Source organism: Manis pentadactyla, chromosome 2, assembly GCF_030020395.1.
Source record: "Manis pentadactyla isolate mManPen7 chromosome 2, mManPen7.hap1, whole genome shotgun sequence".
NCBI lineage: Eukaryota > Metazoa > Chordata > Mammalia > Pholidota > Manidae > Manis > Manis pentadactyla.
This window is the reverse complement of record NC_080020.1, coordinates 22633222-22654808: the sequence shown is the minus strand read 5'-3', so window position 1 is coordinate 22654808 and position 21587 is coordinate 22633222. Positions and strand designations below refer to the sequence as shown.

General features: G+C 40.1%; 2 protein-coding genes across 3 annotated transcripts in view; both read right to left on the bottom strand.

The window, feature by feature from the left end:
• Positions 1-2437: 2437 nt before the first annotated feature.
• On the bottom strand, positions 2438-12167 carry RBM22 (RNA binding motif protein 22). The gene is made up of 11 exons (XM_036881578.2): positions 12002-12167; positions 11515-11568; positions 10497-10526; positions 9753-9885; positions 8599-8699; positions 8319-8491; positions 6767-6967; positions 5699-5863; positions 4885-4973; positions 4553-4684; positions 2438-3533 (listed from the first exon to the last, which is right to left on the bottom strand). The coding sequence occupies exons 1-11, from the start codon at positions 12053-12055 to the stop codon at positions 3403-3405; spliced, it is 1263 nt and encodes a 420-aa protein (XP_036737473.1). The 5' UTR covers positions 12056-12167; the 3' UTR covers positions 2438-3402.
• Positions 12168-17014: 4847 nt separating this feature from the next.
• The window catches only part of DCTN4 (dynactin subunit 4), a 30665-nt gene continuing 26092 nt past the window's right edge, over positions 17015-21587 (bottom strand). For both annotated transcript variants that reach the window (XM_036881576.2, XM_036881577.2), the window contains 2 exons: positions 21202-21299; positions 17015-19526 (listed from right to left, as the gene is read on the bottom strand). In XM_036881576.2, coding sequence (XP_036737471.1) covers positions 19313-19526; positions 21202-21299 — 312 coding nt within the window. In that variant the 3' untranslated portion in view covers positions 17015-19312. The remainder of the gene's footprint in view (positions 19527-21201; positions 21300-21587) is intronic.

Sequence of the window (21587 nt, the reverse complement as noted above, 5' to 3'; positions counted from 1 at the left end):
GCAGTTACTGCCTTAGTTCATTTGTCATGATGCTATCTATACCTTCTGAGCCTTCTGGGGGAATTCAAAATACCACAGGCAGTGAGAAGGGTTAGGAGGTGAGGCATTATGACAATTAGAGGCTAAGTAACATAGCTGGAAGGTACTATTTCAATTCAGGTAATCTGGCTCCAGAGCCTGTTTAAACCAGCATTACTCAGTATAAACAAAACTGTTTTTTCCCCCATCTGGTTATTAGAGTAACATTAGCTGCTGTAAATTCTTAGGTCTCAGTGGCTTACTATAAAACTCATGTCACAATGCTCTCCTGAAAGCAGTGATAGAGGACCCCAGGCTCCTTCCATTGTGTGGCTGCCATCTTCCGGGGATCCTCCTCCTGTGCTTCCAGCTGGCAGATGGGCAAAGAGCTCACAGGATTGGGTAAGATGTTTTTCAGACATGGTCTGGGAATGGCAAAGGTTACTTTTCATTGAGCGTACTTCCAGATTTGTGCCTAGAGGAAAAGGAAATGGAGTTTGGTAAGCACCTACGTGTTTTTGCCAAAATCTAATTGCTCTTAATCAATTTACTTAAGAAAGACTAATTGAGTTGGTGAGGTTGTGGAGAAAGGGGAACCCTCCTACACTGCTGGTGGGAATGTAAATTAGTTCAACCATTGTGGAAAGCAGTATGGAGGTTCCTCAAAATGCTCAAAATAGACTTACCATTTGACCCAGGAATTCCACTTGTAGGAATTTACCCTAAGAATGCAGCAGCCCAGTTTGAAAAAGACAGATGCACCCGTTTATGGCAGCACTATTTACAATAGCCAAGAAATGGAAGCAACCTAAGTGTCCATCAGTAGATGAATGGATAAAGATGTGGTACATATACACAGTGGAACATTATTCAGCCATAAGAAAACAAATCCTACCATTTGCAACAACACGGATGGAGCTAGAGGATATTATGCTCAGTGAAATAAGCCAAGCGGAGAAAGACAAGTACCAAATGATTTCACTCATATGTGGAGTATAAGAACAAAGAAAAACTGGAGGAACAAAACAGCAGCAGAATCACAGAACCCAAGAATGGACTAACAGTTACCAAAGGGAAAGGGACTGGGGAGAATGGGAGGGTAGGGAGGGATAAGGGCGGGGAAGAAGAAAGGGGGTATTACAATTAGCACGTAGAATGTTGGGGGGCAGAATGGGGAGGGCTGTGTAACACAGAGAAGACAAGTAGTGATTCTACAACATCTTACTATGCTGATGGACGGTGACTGTAATGGGGTTTGTGGCGGGGGGACTTGGTGAAGGGGGGACCCTAGTAAGCATAATGTTCTTCATGTAATTGCAGATTAATAACAAAATAAATAAATAAATAAAAAGACTAATTGAGCATCTATACTTCAATTTATGCTGATTTATGGGGCTTTTATAAAAATATATCCATAGCCAGACAGTATACAAAATTTAGAATCTTTCTTTCAGAAAGGAAATATACAAGTCAAATTATTTACATATTATATATGTATATATTTCAGTAATTGAGTTTGGCAATTAATAATACACTGCATATGATTTACATGTTATTTACAAGTAGGCCAAAGAAGTAAAAAACACTCCACCAAAAATGGTGTCAAAATACTTGGAAGTATCTTACATTGTTTCACATTTTATAGTCCTAGAAATTAAATCTAATTTTATAAGAGCTTCTATTTTAATTTGTAAATCTTTCAAGAAAAAAAATAAGCTTGTAGAGGAAAACATTCTCCAGAAGGAGCTAAAAAATGGTGTTTCTATGGGGTATGTTCCTCCCTAAGTATTTTAGATAAACATGACATTGAATTGGCTACAGGAAAAATGAATTTGTAGATATATTTTGCCTGTTTCCTTTTGAATGACTTGTATATGAGGATCACTTTTTAAAGCTACCGTTTATCAACTACCACAAGGCAGACTCTGTGCTGTGTGCCTTCTCTGTGTTACATTATTTCAACCACACAACTAACCTTTGACAGATGTACTAAAAAGGCCTGGGCCTTTTTACCATGATAGAATGAATACAGAGATAACAATCAATAGTCTATAAGGCAAAAACTTACATTTATATATAACTTCTTTCTAATTTCCACTGACCTCAAGTTCAGCTATTAAAGGACAAAGAAAACAGAATTCTAGAAATAAGCCTACAACAGAAGTACATAGTAATACAAGAACAATCCAAAACTAACAGTCTAAACTCACAAAGAAACTAGAAAAAGAACAAATGAAACCCAAAGTTAGCAGGAGGGACATAGTAAAGATCAGAGCAGAAATAAAACAGAGAAGAATAAAACAACAGAAATTAATGAAATTAATAAATCGATGAAATCAAGAGCTGGTTCTTTGAGAAAATCAACAAAATAGACAAACCCCTTGCCAGACTTATCAAGAGAAATAAGCCTATGACAACATTTGGAAAATTGACCCGTTTTAATTTTTTAAAAACAAAAACACAACACAACATCAAATTATTTTTACCATCTACAATTCAGTTATGTCCAAACATTCTAAGACCAAACAGTCCCCTGCCCAGAAGCAGGGAATTAAAATGAGACGCTGAAGACACACGTAGGTGAATGCTGAAGATCCAAGCTGCAGCTGTAGGTCGCAAGTCTTCTATTCAAACACTCCAATGCTTTGTCTTTTCACAGTTAAAGTGTTTTTACAAGAAGTTCTAAAATAATTCATCCCAGACACGTTTTCTTCAGTGATACTCAGCTCCATCACATTGGTTTCCATCCGATTGATAGGAACAAGAAGTAATTTTTATTTTGTCTTTTTTTGGTAGCGTAGAGAAGAAACTATCAGCCAGACTCCTTTAGTAATAAACGAGGAAAGGAAAGGCCAGAAAAGATCTGGGCCGTAATGGGTGCTGGTTTCTACTTGTCTTTCTGAGGCTGTGACTTCAGAAGTGTTAAATCACACTCATGCCACTACAATGATTAGTACTTGTCATCTTTTCTTAGGTGATAAAAAGGAAAATACCCAATGAACAAAAAATGGTCAAAAGATCTTTACTGCAGGTCAATTTTTCCCCCCAAAAAAGATACAAAATGAACATAAAATTGGGATGGTAACTCCGCTGGACATTCCAATTCACCCAGTTGCTTGTTCCCCATAGAAGGGAAGTAGGCATTGAGTTTTACTAGTAATGTTAAAGTAGTAACCAGATGTGTTAATGGCAGCTAATTTGAGGTCCATCAATCCTTTGAATACATGTAGGAAAGCATGGCTATTGTTCTGACTGCCTACATCCGAACACATTCAGCTACCATGGAAACTACAAAGGAAGGAAAAATATATTTATTCCAAGATTCATTTACTGGGATATTTAAGCGCCCCATCTTCTACAGAGCCCCAGAGTGGTAATAATGTGCTAGGGGCTGCTGTGTTTCCCAGCATGAGCTCCCATCCTCTGAGGGTCCTGAGAAGGATAGTGGATTGGTCCTGGAGCCCTCATGAAAGGAGGGGGTGGTCCCATTGGGTGGAACATGTGTGGCCCAAAACCTGTAGACAGGAGAGGAGGACAAATATTAGGCTTACAGATCCCTTGAAATCTTTCTAAGGTCAAAACCACCTACACATAAATCAAACTGACAAGGGGCATCAGAAAATGTCAGTTCACAAGACTTGCTTAGGAATGTCTATCTGTCTTACTTCCTTGGTTTTAGAAACATTTCCCCTCAGTCTAGGTTAAAGAAAATTCCACAGGACACAGAAGGAGTCTGCTAATATGCCACCTGAGCCTCTGCCATCTATTAAACATGACAGTCCTACTAGACAGGTTTCCATCAGGATATGTGAGGTGAGGAAGATATCAGGCTGATAGTAAGACCTTGTCATCATTAACCTCAATGCTTTATACTTGAATGGAGGGTGTTCAAAAATCAGGACTCGGTTCAAGAGTATGGGAACTCTGCCACAGAACTGGCTACTTGTCAATCACTATTCACACCGTCACTGACATTTTCTAGAGCAGCACTATACAAAGTGCTAGTACTCAAACTATTTATCACTGGCCAACAAGATCACAGTTTGAGCCAAAATGTAACTTAATAACATGACCAAGTACACTGTTTAGCTCATATAACAAATTTTTATAATAAGACTTTCTTAATGAATTTACATTCTGGCATAAGCTCCTTACCTTGCTGCAGACAAGTAATAAGTGCCCTGTGAAATGTCAAGTGTCCACAGCATACACTTTAAGCAATGGTGCTCTAGAGTGTCAGTTAGGCTTTAGTTTTAGAACAGGGAACAAACTGGTGAGAGATCACCAAAAGCAGTGACTTCAGTTCTGATTATACATATACCCAGATCTTTAGAACACTGGTTGGTGACTTTCCCCTCCTTGGCAGGTCAGAGAAAAACAAAATATCAGGAATACTAACAAATCAGGTTTGCCCGTACAGTTCTATGGGGCAAACTCAAAGGATTTAGACTGTTAGACATGAGGGTAGATGTGAAGACAGGACTTTCACAAAGATTTTTCTGGGCTATTAACTGAGAAGAAGGATGGAAGTTACCTGGGGGTGGGGGCGGGGCAATACCAGGGGGAGGTGGCAGGGCAATGTTGACCACAGCTGGAGGACCACTTGGGGGTAGGTTGAAGTAGTTGGCAGAGGCTTCTTCTTCTGCTGCAGGAGGAGGAGGAAGAGCTGGAGAAGAGAAAACAGCCAACAGTTAGGGGGTATAAATGTTGTTTCTATCACTTTTAAATTCTGGGGGTTCCTGCTGGGAGAACAGAGCTGCTGCAGGAGCCAGAGAGCCAGGCTTCTTCTAGCATCCAAGGAACATCAGGGCAATGTGAGCGTCTGAAGTTAGTAAGCTACTGGGTAGGCACAAAGTCTGCACTCACCTCCTGGCAGCCCTGGAACGGGCTCTAGCTTGATTCCAGAGTCTGTGGTTCCATCCTTCTCTTTTTCTTTTCCTCTGGCTGCTTGGGACCTGAGAGACACACACAAATGACATCAGCACTCTGTCCCATCTTCTCTCACTTCCCTGCTTCTCATGTTTCTTAGCCAAATGGAGCTCCTTTATTCTCTGCTTACTAGCCCCCAGATAATAAATAGCTTTTTGAAAATCTCCTCTTCAGCAAACTCTTTTCCCGTAAATGCCACAATGCAGAATGTAAGAGCAAAGGTTTTGAAAAGGCAACCTATATGTGTTTCTCACCGTGCTTAATAAGAACATAGGAAACACTCCATGAGGATCACAGCTGCTATTAGCAACCTCCTCCCTGGTGCTAAGCTGGAAACATACCCTGCCTTTGAACTTTCAAGGCATTTTACCTGTGCCTCTTTTATGCAGTCATCTCTAACTTAAACTAGCTGCTATTCTCCACTGGACAATCAGCCTGTACAGAACAGAATCGAGGTCTAGTTAATTTATAAACTCTCAAATACACCTTTCATGCCTGAGCATTATATGGCCTGTAACAGCTTGTTACAAAAAAATATGAACCTTCAAAGGAGAGTAGTACACTAAAACCCTGAATACATTTCCAAAGCAGGATCCTCCCACATCCATAGGAAAGATGTGTTGAAGAATGAGAAATTCTCTTTAACAGCCTATTGATTTAAGCTTATTCACCAAAAGCTTACTAGCCCCCAGATAATAAACAGCTTTTTGAAAATCTCAACAAAGGTATCTTTAAATAGTCTAATTCTCACCTTCCCCATTTCACATTGAGTCTGCGGCCATTGACAATCAACTTATTAAAGGACTTTTCTGCAGCCACTTCTGCAGCTTGCCTTGTGGCAAACTGGATGAAAGCACACTGTTGTCTTTGCACAACGGTAATTGTCCGGATCTCACCAAACTGGTAAAAATGATTTCTGAAGTGATAAAGGCAGAGAAAATGAGAGTTAACAACATACAGACATTCCTAGGAGGTTAAAATAGACTATTAAACTCTTTCACTGACTCACTACAAGGCAGGTGGCTCCACGGTTATCTGCCTAACTACCTGTAGCTAGATCCCCCAACACCTTGCCCTACTGTAGGTGCTATGTACTGAGAGAGAAAAGGAATGAGCACATAAAGGTTATCAACATCTCAGGGTTTTAAGGACTCTAAACCCTAGATAAGTGGTTGGCAACAGTTCCCATGGCCCATGAGCCAAGAATGTTTAAAACAATTTTTTTAAAGTTGTAAAAAAGAAGAGGAGGAGGAGAAGAGGAGGGAGAAAGCCTGTCAACCCCAGGCACTGCCTAGTTCACTTAGGGTTTAATGGAGAAAGGTTACCACAGGCAGGTTTACACTTATAGGAGTTTCTTCTCCATTTCATCTCTTTGGAAGAGATAACTGCATCACTACCTGTTCAGATATCTCATCTAGCTAAGCAAAATACAAACCAAGAATAATACAAATTTGCCAAATACTTATCTCTTTAAAAAACCAACATAAACCAAAAGATTTTTAGGATGCAAAGCTCTCCCTCCCCTACATAATCATACATGGAAATGTGCCATCATTATAAATTCTAATGGCTATTTGATCAAATAGAATCTCATGTAGTTAATACCATATGCAAGGATGATAAGCACTGGTGATGAACATTACTACTCTGGACATCAATAAAGACAATTCTATAAGAATTCTAGTAAGCATGATACTAACCATAGAATAGCTAAAGGAAAACATACTTTGTGCAGAATTACCATGCTTTCTTGTGTTTTTGTCAAAAAAATAATTCCAGGGTAAAGGCAAAAAGAGCTCATAAAATTATATCCACAAACCTTAGATCTGTCTCAGTAATGGTATCACCCAGACCACCAACATACAGTGTGGTGATAGTCTTGTCCTCTGGCGGGTCCAGACGAGGCATTGTCGATGCCCGCTTTAGAAGTTTATCTGCCACAGGGTCATTGATGCCATAATATCGGTCTTTAATGTTCTGATCAGCAAGAGGGTCATCTGGATCTGTAGGCTTCTCATGTCTATGGTTCAAGAAAGAACAGAGTAACCTAAGTGTTCATCAGTAGATGAATAGATAAAGAAGATGTGGTACATAAATACAATAGACTATTACTCAGCCATAAAAAAGAACGAAATCTTGCCATTTGCAACAACCTGGATGAACCTAGAGGGTATTATGCTCAGTGAAATTAAGCCAGAGAAAGAAATGCCGTATGATTTCATTGTATGTAGAATCTAAAAAACAAATGAACAAACTTACAAACACAGAGAACAGACTGGAGGTTGCCATGCGGGAGGGAGAAGGGAGGGTGGGTGAAATACTTGCTGGGAATAAAGAGGCACAGACTTCTGATAATAAAATAAATCAATCTTGGGGATAAAAGTACAGCACAGGAAATACAGCCAATGATACGGTAATATCTTTGTACAATAATAGATGGTAATTACACTTAACGGGGAATTTGGTCATGTATGTAGTTGTCAAATCACTGTTAAACAACTGCAACTAATATAATATTGTGTATCAACTACAGTTCAATAAAAAATAAAAAGAACAAAAAAGAGCAATGCATAAAAGTAAAACAAAGGAAAAAAATCTCACAGGTGTCACCCAACATTAGCTACCTAAGTCCCAAATTACATACCCTGAAATGTTTTTGAACTAAAATCCATTACTATACCAAGACATAATTACCGAAACAGAGCTAATACAAAGTAACTTACTGTATTACAGAAGGACTTGTCAGCCTCCTAGAAGCCATTTAAATGGCCATCTAGGGTGGCAGAGTTTCTCTACAGAGAAGTGACAATCCACCCCAAAACAAAATGTAACCGAAACATTGCTATCCCTCTCTAGGTCAATAGTTCTTAATGTATCTAAGGTCTTGCATTTCTCTGAGTATCTGATTAAAGCTATGGACCCAGCCCTAAAAAAGGCATAGATAATTTTTTTGGTGGACATGGGGTTAACCAACCCAAGTTAAGAAGTGACTCAGATACTGAGCAACCTCGACTGAAACATACTCCCACACCCTTTAGATGCCTGGCCTTAATTTGACTTCAACTTACATTGAAATTCAGGCTGGTTATCATCACAGTGAAGACATATCTCAGGTAGACCCTTTTAGGGCCAACATCTACAGTATACAGCACAGCAATTTAGTTTCCTAATGTTCAATTTTAAGTAAAATGTCTAAGTAAAAAACAACAATTTAATCAAGCTCTTCTAAATAGTCTTAAGAGATGAGATATACTACTCAAATTGTATGAACTTTTAGATTTTAAAGCAGAAGCAGTATAAGTTAGTATCTCCCAATTTTCAGGTGACTAATCATCTGAAAGCAAATACTGAAAATGCAGTTCAGCTCTTGCCTGTATGGACACTCCTCTCCTCTCTTACATTCTCCTTTTACCCAAAAGGAGCAAATGTGGGGTCGATTCCTTTTGTAGTAGGGTGTGGTCCGGGCCAGTTTGAGCAACATGTCACTGGTGGATGTGGCTTTCCCCAGCATGCCAACTGGCCGTGTTCCATCTGAGTTAGAAATCTACACCAGAATGACAAATTCAGAAGACAAATTATATAGATGGTGTCAATCCACTAGGATTTTAAAAAATCAAATATAAGACTACACCAAGAAAGTGGCAGCATTACCTCTCTTTCCATATTCTGTGTGTAGTACTCTTTGTTGACATCTGACTTTGGCATGTCATCCTTAAAAGACAATCCTGCATCGCGAACCTGGATGGGCAGGCCTGGTACCAAGGAAAGGAGAAAAAAAAACAGGTATGTTTTAAAACATATCCATACTGAATATGCACACAGAATAAAATATCGTCTTTCTTTTCTCCACTTTCTTACTTGGTACCAGAGGCTTTCCTACATTTTTATTCAAACTCTTCAGCACTATCAGGCAAATATTACCACAGAGCATTCTAAGAAATTGCCCAAATTCCTGAGCTGTCATGAAATTTGATGAAATGAGTGTTTTAGAAAATCTTCTAGATGAACAAACTTTGGTTATAGTCAGATTTGACCTGTAAATTAATAATGCATCTAGCTTTTATTATAACTTGATTTATTTAAAATAAATGTACAAAGTGGTTTTATTTATCTTCTGGATAGTCATAGCCATATAGGGGTCACTGTATTCCAGAGCCAGAACAACTCCTTAACAAACACATAAATAGTATTAAATAATATGTGACCAGAACTCTGATTAGCAGAGTAACTTTCTGAACTCAACATTCATAAACTCGTACTTTCCTTTCCCCTTTTATTGTACAGTGGAAACTCTTGTTGAAAAATATTTTTCTGATAAACAAAAAGTCACCTGCAGTAAAAAAAAAAAAAAAAAAAAAAATCACTCCCAAAGCAGTTACTCTAAAATAGCAATACATCAGTCCTAACAACAACAGTTTAGATTTAAAAAGCACAATTAGTTTATAAGCTTCTGGTAGGGACTGTGGGATAAAGTGCAGATCTAGAATGAAGCCCAAGGCAAATAAACTGCCTATTATAGGAACAATGCCTTTGCTTCACCTTGGCTACCTGGTACATGAAAGAAGTTTAAACCCTTTCTGATTAATGTCCAACTTTTCCTTAAGTTCCTACTGTTGTTCAGGAGGACTCTAGAACAACCTAGTATGCATGGTCCTCCTCTTACTAGGAAAAGCAGACCACAGCAGACATTCCAAAGTGGTGTCAGAGCCAGCAATAAGGTGAGAAATAGGAGACAAAACAACTGGTGTGTAGTCTAGGGCACCTGCCTTGCATGCTTTCTCATCTACTGGACAGAGCAGACGTACCATACTCTAGGTCCAAAAGGCAGGTCTGACAGACATTCTTCAATTTACTGCAGGTTTGGCACACTTCAGTTTTCTTGAAACGCATTCGGACTCCAGGGCACCAGCGAAACACTGTGAATGGTCTGGCACAGATCTTTAACACAAAATAAGAGCCAGAGAGTGTTAATGGTCCTGACCTGGGCAATCAATACAGGAGACTCAACACTGGGGGATTCAAAGAAAGGATTTTTGAATTTAGGGTTCAGAAGAGACATTAGCAATCATTTAGTCCAAATGCCATCTGATATTTCAATGACATTTACAACACCCTTCTCGAGTAGCTAGAAAATTCACATAGTACAGAAATGAAATACCCAAAAGTCAAATTCTTCCTCACCATAGAGGTAACTGCCACTAATAATCTGGTAGGGGGAGTGGGGAGTACTGCATACTCCTTTGAGAATCTTATGACAGCTGTGACGTTCCCCCTCAGCTAAAATGCTCATGAGCAGAGTCATACAACACTTGGGATCTCAGGGGGTTCAGAGCCCATCCACAGACACCTGGTTAACAACCCCCTACATTAAAGGGCTCATTTTTTTTTTTTACCTCCCACACTAAACGGTTAAGAGCCAGTGAATATATCCATGATACTGAAAGTTGTGCAGCACTGACTTTTACTGGAGGACCTCAGAGCAAGCAAGGTGAAGGCCGATTTGGTACACAAAAGGAAAATGAAACCATTACTGTAACAGACACACTTACTTTGCATTCCTTCCCATACTTTTCTTTGGTCTGAAATACAAAAAATGGAAAAGAAGTGGAGTTACAGAAAGAGAAGACCAGATGTCTGCTCCTAAATACCACCCCAAAAATGTGTCTGGAGACCCCTGGCCTTCTAAAGAGGAGGGAAGAGGGTGTTAATACCTTTTTTGGCAGGTGGGGAGGGAGATATATTTTCTAACTACACACCAGAAGTTATAATCTCTTAAGACTTTTATGGATCTAAAATCAGTATATGTGTCTTTCCACAGTCACAATTCTTGGGTTCACTTCTGACTCCCAAGTTCTCTCCCAAGAATTAAAATTAGTAAGTTTCCACAGTCCACAAATCAGGGAGGATGCAGCCATGGCCAGCCCATTTCACAAAGTTCAGTCAGAAATTAACTACCATACGTTCATCCTGGGCTGATAGCCTACAGGTAGTATACGCTGTTTCCCTAAGCTATTCAAATGTCTTGAATCTATCAACCTATGAAACACCTCTTAGATTGGTGACAACAATGCAACCCTAACCAAACTATTAAATGTTAATTGTCACTAACCTACCCTTACTTTTAAGAAAAGGTGGTGCCTTACACTAAAAAACTTCAAGGGCAATGGCCAGAAAGAATTTGATTAAGAGTCAGGAAACCTAGTTTCTAGTCCTGGTTCTCTTCCTAACTGGCTGAGTTCCCTGGGGTCAGAGTATATGAATTTAATTCCAGGCTCTACTCCTTACTTGCTGTATAAAAAACATATAAACTCTCTCAGCCTCTGGTTAATAGATCTATTAGTAAATGCTCAACAAATATTAACTGTTACTATGATTCCTACATCACAGGATTGTCACAGAGTTACAAAGTGAGAAAACAAGCATGACAGTCGTTTGTAAACCGTTCCACTCTTTGGGTCAATAAAGAAGCATCATTCCTTCTGCTTGACTGAGAAGCACTTCACATAAAGTGTGCAAGTACCACAACAGTGACAGAAAAGAATAACTCATTTCACAAGGATCACTCACCATTCGGATATATGGGTTTTCTCCAAGACACGTCTGGCACAGAATGGGGAAGTCCTGGTGAAAATGGTAAATGTGGTTGAGGGCCAGGCTCCGAAGACCCTGCCATCCTAGCCACACTCGTGGGCCCAGGGGTGGTGAGGGGCGAGGAGCGAGGGTGGGGAACAGGGCAGGGCAGGAACCCGAGGTCCAGCATGGTCCGGTCACGGGAGGGGGCGCTGTCTGCACTTCCGGCAGACAGCGGGAGAAAAGACCAGATCGAAAAGAGTGGAGGGGCAGGGATGGAAAGGGGGCTGGTCACGGCCCCTGGCTAAGCCCCCTCCCTCCAAGCTCGCAGCAGGGCGCCCTCCAGCCTCCCGCTCTAGCCGGGCTAGGCCGCGGCGCAGGATCCTTCCCGTTCTCTTGGCCACGCCGCAGACACTGCCCTGGCCGCTTGCAGCAGGCCCGGCCTCGCCGCCTCTTGCCGTCCTCCCCCGGCAAGCACACTCACCGCATCCTCCCAGTTCTGCCTGTTGTAAGTGTTGGAACCCAAGGATGTCGCCATCTTGAGAGCGTCCGGAGGCGGCGGTAGCTTCCGAGTTCGGAGACAGGACCGCCACAATCCCGTCAGTCCCCGAGGCTAGCTCCCGGCCCGTTGACGTCTTATTTACGCGTCTTGGGCGTCCATGGGGCGGGGCCTTGCGCGTCGTGACGTCGCCCGTTCGGAAGTTCTGCAGTTAACAGTTGGAGGTCGTGGTATTTTGCAGCTCGGTGTTTTCTTCGAGTTTGTACCTACCTGGGATGGAGAGCCACAAGTACAGTTGACTTTATATTTAAAAATTTAGTGAAAGACAAATCTTAAGTATACAGGGTGAGTGTACTTCGTATATGAACACCTTTATGTAGTCAGCGGTAAGATCAAGAGATAGGACAGCTCGGCATCCAGAAGCTCCCTTGTGACCCTTGCTTGTCGGTATTCCCAAGAGTAACTAACTGGTATCCTGGCTTCCAGCACTACAAACTATTTTTATGTATTTCTGAATGTAATGTAAATGAAAGTATACAGCATGTACACTTTGGAGTCTGACTTATTTCACTCAACATTATGTGAGATTTAACTACGTTGTTGCAAGAATCAGTGTGTCTTTGCTGCATAATGTTCCCTTTGAGGTAGGGCAGGGACATGGGACAAGCGTCATGATTAATTTTTTCTGCCTATGATGAAAAATGCCAAGATAGAAACAGTATAGTAAGAGCAGGAGGGACTCCGTCTTAAGGCTAAGATTCCAATTTAAACACCAGAGAGAAGATAAGATTCCTAACATTTTATAGTAATCAGCCAATAATCGACTCTTAAGGCGGGCAAGCAGACCTAAATGGTATGTCCCCAGGGCCTGACGGTAACCACTACCTTGGAGAAGAACAGGATCAAGAAATTCCTTGTGCTAAGTTTATCTTACAGAATATCTAGAGGACAGATGATGGATGGTGACATAATGTCTCTCACAGGAGATAGACATCAGGAGACCGCATGTCAAACCTACCATCCCCGCTCCGCCCCACCTTTTGTCCCATTCTTGAAACCCTTGAGAGAATCCTAAGCCTCTAGGTGCACCTCCTCTCTGAGGTTGCCCGCACCACTCTTTCTTCGAGTGTATACTATGCCTTAAATAAAGGCTTCTCATTGCTCATAAAAAAAAAATTTAGTGAAAGAATAAAGGAACAAGTAGTGAATGAGGAGCTAGGATTAAAACCGCATTAACTCTCACCAAGCGCTTACTCTATGCCAAACGCTGGGCGGATGTCTGGTGCAGTGTCTTAATTCTCACAATAACCCCTCTGTAGGATTGCCAGATTTAGCAAGCAAAAGCACAGGAAGTCTAGTTAAATTTGAGTTTCAGATAAACAATGAGCCATATTTTAGTATAAATGTCTGAAATATATATTTATACCAAAAAATGGCTCTTTTACCTGAAAGTCAAATTTAGTTGGGTGACCTGTATGTTATCTGGCTACCACTACCCCTCTAAGCAAGTATGAATGTTCCTCTTTTACAGAAGAGGACACTGAGGTTTAGAGAGGTTAAGTAACTTGCTTCTGGTCATGAAGCTAATAAATGGTGGACCCACAGATGAAAGACAATAGTACTGTTTTTTCAACTTCTGAAATAAAAAGGGTCATGTGAGTCAACAAATGCATTATATCGTTTTGGGGACAACTCACCCACTCTGCCAATATTTTACAAATTTCAAGCTTTCTGGTACCACTTTCGTAATTTTTGACATACCCAATCTTCAAACTACATAATACACTTATTTAAAAATGTCACCTTACTTTTTAAAAATAAGGTTTCAAGTGTAATTCATATACAGTAAAATTTTACCCTTTAGTTGTAGTTAGGACTTTTTACATATTCACCACAAATACAGAATACTTCCATCATCCCAAAATTTCCCTTATCCCTAGGTCAATCCACTTCTCCCCACATACAGTCAGTCCGTAGCAACCACTGATCTGTGTTCTGTCCATAGTTTTGCCTTATGGAATCCTATATAGCTTTTTGGGTCTGACTTTCTAAGCATATTGTATTTGAGATTCAAACATAATTGTTACATGTATCAGTAAGTCGCTCCCTTTTATTGCTGAGATTCCATTTGTATGGATGTACCAGAGTGTTAAAAAAATCCATTTGCCAATTGATGGACATTTGAGTTGTTTCAGATATTGGTGAATATAAAGTCATACGCATTCACATACAGGTTGTGTGGACATACGTTTTCATTTGTGAATACCGAGGACTGGAATTACTTGATCATATGGTAAGCATATATTATATTCTTGTATGAGAAAGAGCTTGGGTTTATGAGCTTCCTGAATTTGCAATTTGCCATCTTTCATTATATTTTGAAAATCTTAGATCTATCATCTCTCTATATATTCTGCCCAGCTTCTCTCCATCTGGAACTCCAATTACATAGACCATTTGATATTGTACTAGATCCTGAATACTCTCATGTTGCTTCACTCTTTTCGGGGGGGGTTCACTTTGGATAATTTCTATTGACCCATCTGATGATGTCTTCAGCTATGACAAGTACTGGGGAGGTACAGTGCTATGGATTAAAATCACATCTAGATGGGAAGAAGGGAAAGATGAGAGCAGTAAAGTGATTCTGTTGATGGTGCAGAGCCAGAGAGAGAGAGAGAGAGAGAGAGAGAGAGAGAGAGAGAAAGTATTCCAGTTAGGGAAAACACCAGAACAAGAAAGTCATGGCAAGAAAGGTATTTGGCTTATGACAAAGAGACATGTATTTTAAAAAAAGATAAAAGATCAACAGCTATATAAATAAAGAAAAGGATATTAAACAAATATTGGATACTACTATTTGCCATACTCTGTTCTAGGCTCTGTAGATACAGCAATTTAAAAAAAGACAAAAAATGTCTGCACTGTGGAGTTTATGAGTCAGAAAATAAACAGTATATAGTATATTGGATGTTGTTTAGTGCTTTGAAAAAAGCAAAAGGGGATAGGCAATGTGTGTAGGGGAGGGCAGTTCACATCATTATATAAGGTGGTAGGGTGGTCAGGGAGTGTCACTCAAGAACTATTTGAGCAAAGGTCTGACTGTGAAGGGTGTGAGTTACCCAGGTATCTGGGAGAAGAGCTTTCCGCAGAGGCAACAGCCAGGGCAAAGGCCGAGAGGCTGCCTGCCTTGGTGATTCAGGAAGAGCAGACTCCTGTGCTGGGGTGGATTTAGCACAGGGAAGGAGATGAATTCAAGGGGTTGGGTTTCAGGTCATGTAGGACTTCATTAACTATTTTAAGGGCTCTGTATTTGTTGCACCCTTTTTAAGCAAAGAAACATAAGGGTTACATGGCATAGTCACTGTGGCTGCTGTACTGAAAACTGGCTAAAGGGTTGGAATAGGCACTAGGGTGGTTCCAAGACCAGTTTGGATGCCACTGTATAATGAACCAGAGGTCTATATAGATGATGGCGATATGGCCAGCATAGTAATGTTGGAGAGGGTGTAACGTGGTCAGTCTGAAGACAAAGCTGACAGGATTTGCTGACTTACTGGATGGGGCATGTAAGAGAAGTCAAGGGTGACATCAGTTTTTGTTGCAAGCAACTGAAAGGGATGAATGCAGGAGAGGCAGATGTGGTGAGAGAATATCCAGACTGTGGCTTTGAACTTTCAGACTCTTCTAGACTTGGTATGTAAATTTGGGAGATGGCCTGAAAACCGGGTATCACTAAGAGCAGAGAGAAGTATAGTAAATGAACCCTGGTACACTCTAAGGTTGGGGAGGTTCAGGAAAGAACTAGCAAAAAAATACAGGAGAAAAGTTGCCAGTAAGGTAGAAGGAAAACCAGAAGCATTATGTTCTGGAAACCAAGTGAAGGAAGTCTTTTGAGAAGGGAGAGATCAACTGTTAGATGCTATTGAAAGATTAAAGTAGATAAGGACTGAGAACCAACCATGTATTTAATGGTGCGGATTGTTGGTGACCTTGACAAGAGCAATTTTAGTGATATGGTGGGGTAGCAGCCTAAGTGGAATGGGTTCTGGTGAGAAACGGGAGGAGAGGAACTAGAAAGTTTAGTTAGGAGTTTTGTTGGACAGGGTGTAAAGAACTGAAGGGTCAGTTGAGGAGGGGTGTGAGCTCAGTTTATTAAGATGGGAGGAATCCTAGCATGCTGATGGAAATGATACAGAAGAGAGGGGGTAAGATGTGCTAATGTTCTTGAATAGGTAAGAGAATGGGATTACTGCATTAAGTGGTGGGGCTGGCTTTAGACAGGAGGTTATTATAAACAATTCATCTACAGTAATAGGGGGGAGAGTTACATTAACTGAGTACAGATGAAGGAATGGATCACTTGTCAAATCTGGGCCATTTTGTGTATTTGAAAGGGTATCTTTGGGAGCAACGACTCAGGAGTAAGGCTGGTAGAGACCTAACAACCTAACATTTATGTAATGGATCTGAAAATGTTTATAAGGAACTCAAGTAACATCCACCTATACATAGGAACTGGAACAAAAACAAGTTGGGACTGCACAGGTCCACTTATACGCAAATCTTTTTCAATAGATACACTGGAAAAATCTGGGGGTTATTTGCAATAATTTGAAAAAATATTTTCTCTAGTTTATTATAAAAATACAGTATGTATAATGTAACATGCAAAATACATGTTAATCAAAAAAAACATGTTAATTGTTTGTTACTGATGAGGCTTCCAGTCAGCAGTACCCTATTAGTATTAAGTTTTGGGGGACTCAAGTTATATATGTGGACTTTCATCTGCTTAGGGGATCAGCACCCTAATCCCGAGTTGTTCAAGGGTCAACTGTATAATGTAAACTGATTTGATACGAGGTTTTCTCTCAGTTCATTTAAAGCAATGGAAGGGAGCATGCCCCACTGACTCTCACATCTCTTGACAACCCATCTTCTGACTCTGAGCCACACCATTCCAATTCGTCTTCATGGACCACACAAAAGACACACTCAAGCTTTGTCTGCTTTATTTCACTACTGTTAAGGTAAGCTATAAGGCAAAACAGGAACCTGTCATTCATAAAGATCCAAGAGTGTCTCTCATTCCCAAAAGGGATGTTTCTTCAGAAATATACGTGACATTTACTTAGTTGATTATGCCTGTAAGCACTTTCAACAAAAGAAAACTTTGGTGAGCTAATCAAATCACAAATCCAAATTAACTTAGCCTTAAGTTTCCAAAATTATAGTTTCTAGTTCTAATGACTTCAAATTCTCTGCAGCAGTGCACAATGACTATGCATTAAAAAAATCTTGCACCCGATCTAATATTAAAGAGCAACAAAATTGTAATTTAACACCAGCTACAGGTGTTAAACAATTTCTGCTAACACACAGAATACCTGTTAGCACTGTATACATCTGAGGAAACATTTAAACCAATGGCTCTGTTATTTTGTAAACTAATTTTTGCTCCCGAAGGAAAATAAAATCTAAGATCATCAGTGTTTTTGTGTTTCTGTGTCACATGGGGGTGATGAGGCCCGTTATTTCAACATTATTACTTTTAGGAACAAATACCAGCTACATGCCATAAATGCACGACACGCAAATGTGTAAACATAGCAAGCTATCCCCTACTTTGATGCCCATTTCACAGTAGGCTCTAGCAGGTAGTGAAATAAAAATGTGACACTCTGTGGGGTCACAAAAAATTAACCTATTTGTATGGCCTGCAGATTTGTCACTATACAACCCGCTGCCCCAACTCCTAAAAGGCTAACTAGCCTTATTTGTTACTGTCATATTAGAGATGTATTTTTTCTTACATTGTAGCATATACTTACTCTGTAGAATATTGTTTCATAAAATTGGCTTAACCTTAGAGTACAATTTAGTGTCTTTTAAAGAGGGAGCTGATAAATTAGTATGTCCTGTTTGTACAGCACTATATCTTAACTTCTTTTTAAACTAAAGGCTTGAACCTAAAAACAAAACCAAGGTAAACAAATTTCTCTTTCCCCCAAATGTCTATTGGCCACTTGCTAACAATACATTTACAGAAAATGTGGTGCAGCTGGTGGTTTACTGTGTTGTCTTGTTTTAGAAAACATCACAGAAATTAAGGTTAGCAACCCAGCTGCAGGATCCAACTGCAGACAGCATGTGTGCTGTTGGGCAGTGTGCTGGGCTACTTGCTAAACTATTTCATAGTTCACAATCAAAGTGGTCCTATTTGACACAGCATATGAGAAAAGTCTTAAAGTCAGGAACGAAGAAGTGTTCTTTATGTTAACATCCAGTTTTGGATTCAAGAGATTATAAATTGTTGTTTTCTCCTTTAGATCAATGGAGAGAACATTAGTTCAGATCATGCTAATAATCTAACCTTTAAAATGTTTTCTGCATTCCAAAGTGAACTTGTCCACCAAGTTTTCTTTGGGCTCCTTCCAGGTCTCAAATACTCAGAACAATTTATTGAATTAAAGAGAGCAGAGGAGAAGGGGTTGGGAATAAGATATGTAAGGATTGTCTCCCTCTGGCAGCATTAATCCCTGGGTATTGTGTTAACATTTAAAATGAATGCAGTTTGCTACCCCCTTGACATGGTATGTAAAATTGCTTGGTTCTCAAATTCTTCTTAAAAGAAAAAGTTTCAAATTCAATTGGAAAAAGTGTTAAGAGCAACTGGTGAATAAGTATCCTGTAGCCACTTAGAAGAAGGCAAATGAGGGTGCTGGAAGAATTTCACAGGTTTTTCCAATCATCCCAAAACTAAAGACAATGTGATAATTTCTGTCAAATAGAAATCTACGGTAAGATGGGAGCCGTAATGGCAAGTGAAGGCATATGTTTAAACTGCTAAGTTTTATCTAATGGAATGCAGAAAGCAGTTGGTATATTGAGAACAATGCTATAGGTCCACCTTTCAGTTATCACTTTAAGTTTCATCTGTGAGATTACGATCCTTTGTGAGATCAGATGGTGAGATACAGTATGGTCAGAGTTTCTCAGGTGGTAAATCTAATGCCACTCCAAGAAACATCCATCCCTTTTTTGGGATGGACCTACGCTTTCGTTCAATGTGCAGGGTTCAGTGAGGGAGACACAGATTTACTGGTGTTAACAGAAGTGACAGCAAGAGGAACAGCAATTAACCTGTGTTACGAATGCCTTGCCGATGTCCCCCACCTCCTAGGAACAGAATTCAGTAGCGTATGGGTACATCGTTACGAACAAGGCCTAATGAAGCAGCAGCTTCCACATTTTATTCCTGGTTTGTGGTGATGCTCTCCTTTGCGGGACCTGTTAAGGAAGAAGCGGGCCCAAGCTGAGTTCCACATGCTGGGTGAGCCAGATGACTTCTGTGCCCGGGTCACTTTCTTCAATGGGGCGGATAGGGGCTGCCAGGTTTTTTAAATCATGCTTCATCTTAAAACACACGGTCACTTCACCCTCCTCACGTTGTGGGGTCACTTTGATGAAAATACCCACTTTGTTGGCTTTTCTGAAGGCTATAATGCTATGGGAGAAACAGGCACAGTATTAGCCACAAGTCAGGTCACAAGTCAGCCAACCCACTAAGAGTTACAGTCATTTTATGGCCCCAAAGGAAATATGGCAAGTTATGATCACCATCCCATTTATCAGCAATGGAGAATTCTTCCAGCAAAATGTTAATCTCATTTTTTGAATATTACAAAAGTCAAATGTAGTCATACAAAATTCAAATGGGAAAAAGTTTAAAATTCTTTTATTTTTCCCTTCAGCACACAGAGAAAAATTATAAACACTTAGTTCTTTACCTATCAGATATTCTTCTAAGACCTTAATACTTTTCTGCTTTGTAAACCAACCCAAAAGGGACATGCTATTCTGTAACTTGCTTTTTATCACTCTGTTTATCACAAACACCTTTCCATATTGGTATATATGAATTTTCTATATTCTGCTTAATGGTTGCACAGTATTGTTATATATTTACCATAACGGATATACAGCGAAGTTGTTGCTAGTTTCCCTCTGGTATAAACAGTGGTGCTGGGACTCTATTTTGCTGAGGGAAGTTTTGATCATGCTGTTAAAAACTTTAAATATTCCTTGTGCCAGCGTATTAAGCTACTGCTTTTGAGCTGCAAGCTCACCTTCTGTATCTTGCTTTATGACACAGGACTCTGCTTACCACATTTCTACTTTGTAGGCTGGCTCCCCATCAGGTTCCTCTAAAGGAGACCAGAAGCCCAAAGGAGGAAGGGACTTGCTTCTCCCTGGGAGCTTCTGGTTTGTGTGTGGTTCCGGTGGGCCTCACTCCAGCAACAGTGCTTCGTCCAGGCAGTGACAGTGTCTAGCTGTAGCCTCCTAGCCCTGGCGTAACGAGAGTCACTACCGTGCCCACTGCGGAGTGGGCTCCTGAGGGGATCCTCCCTGAGATGCCAGCCCTGGTCAGCAGTGTCCTCTCCTACGTCTTCCTGGAGGCCTGAGTTTCAGCTCCATGGGGCTTTTCCTTCAAGCTTCTAAATTTTAATAGTTCTATCTACTTCCTTTTGTTGTTCAGCCCAGGGGGTGGTAGCTGCTTCATAAAACTGCCATCTCTGGGATACTTCAGTTTTTTTAACCTTTAACCTTTGAAATTACTCAGTTAACAAGTCTTAATGTTACATTCTCTGTTCAATTAACTGATATGACTTCTGTTTTTAGAATGAATCCTGACTGGTGTATTCTTTATCCAGGAAAAAGTTGTTTTTTTTTTTTTACTTCTCAGTTATTAGGTATGAGAGTAAAATCTATTAATTAATGAGGAAAGTGGACAAATCCAGCGATGAAACTACAGGGAGAGGATACTGTATCCTGTCCATAACTACTAAAAACCATATACTTGGAAATTTTTATTAACAGAGGAAAATATACTTAAGTGAAAACCAAAGGTAAAAAAACTGTTTACAGAATGATCCCAATGATGGAAGAAATATATGGAAGGACAAGCACCAATAATGCTAAGGGTGCTTATCTGGTAGTGGGATTTTATTTTCTTCTTCATGGTTTTATATATATTTCCCAAATTTCTATAGTAATTAATTTTACAAACAGGAAGGGGAAATTATCTTTAAAAGTCAAGGTAAGCAAATGAGGCCTCTATCTATAAGTGGGCCTTCTGTATCAGCAAACTGTGGTGCTAGGGGCACAAAACGATCACTCACTCAGGATCATCCTGAAAGTCCTGGGGTTCTGCCAACTCATCATACTCTGCGGCAGCATCCTTGCCGGCTAAAATGAGCTCTTTGGGAGGCACTACCACCTGAAAAGCAACACAGAGAGGCCTGCCTCAGGAGGCACCAGTGCACTGTAGGACATTCATTCAACAGAACACAGGATAGTATTACAGTGACCTAGACAGAAGTAAGCCTGCAGAAGCTGCGAGTTTTAAGAAACATAGCATCATTTCACTCATACAAAGTTTAAAAACATATTGTCTAGGAATACAGACATTATAGTATAAGTAAAAGTATAGGAACAAAGAACAGTTATGCATTCTTCAGATTAATCCTTATGTTGTAACCAGGACTTGACCTTCCTGTTTCAGAGC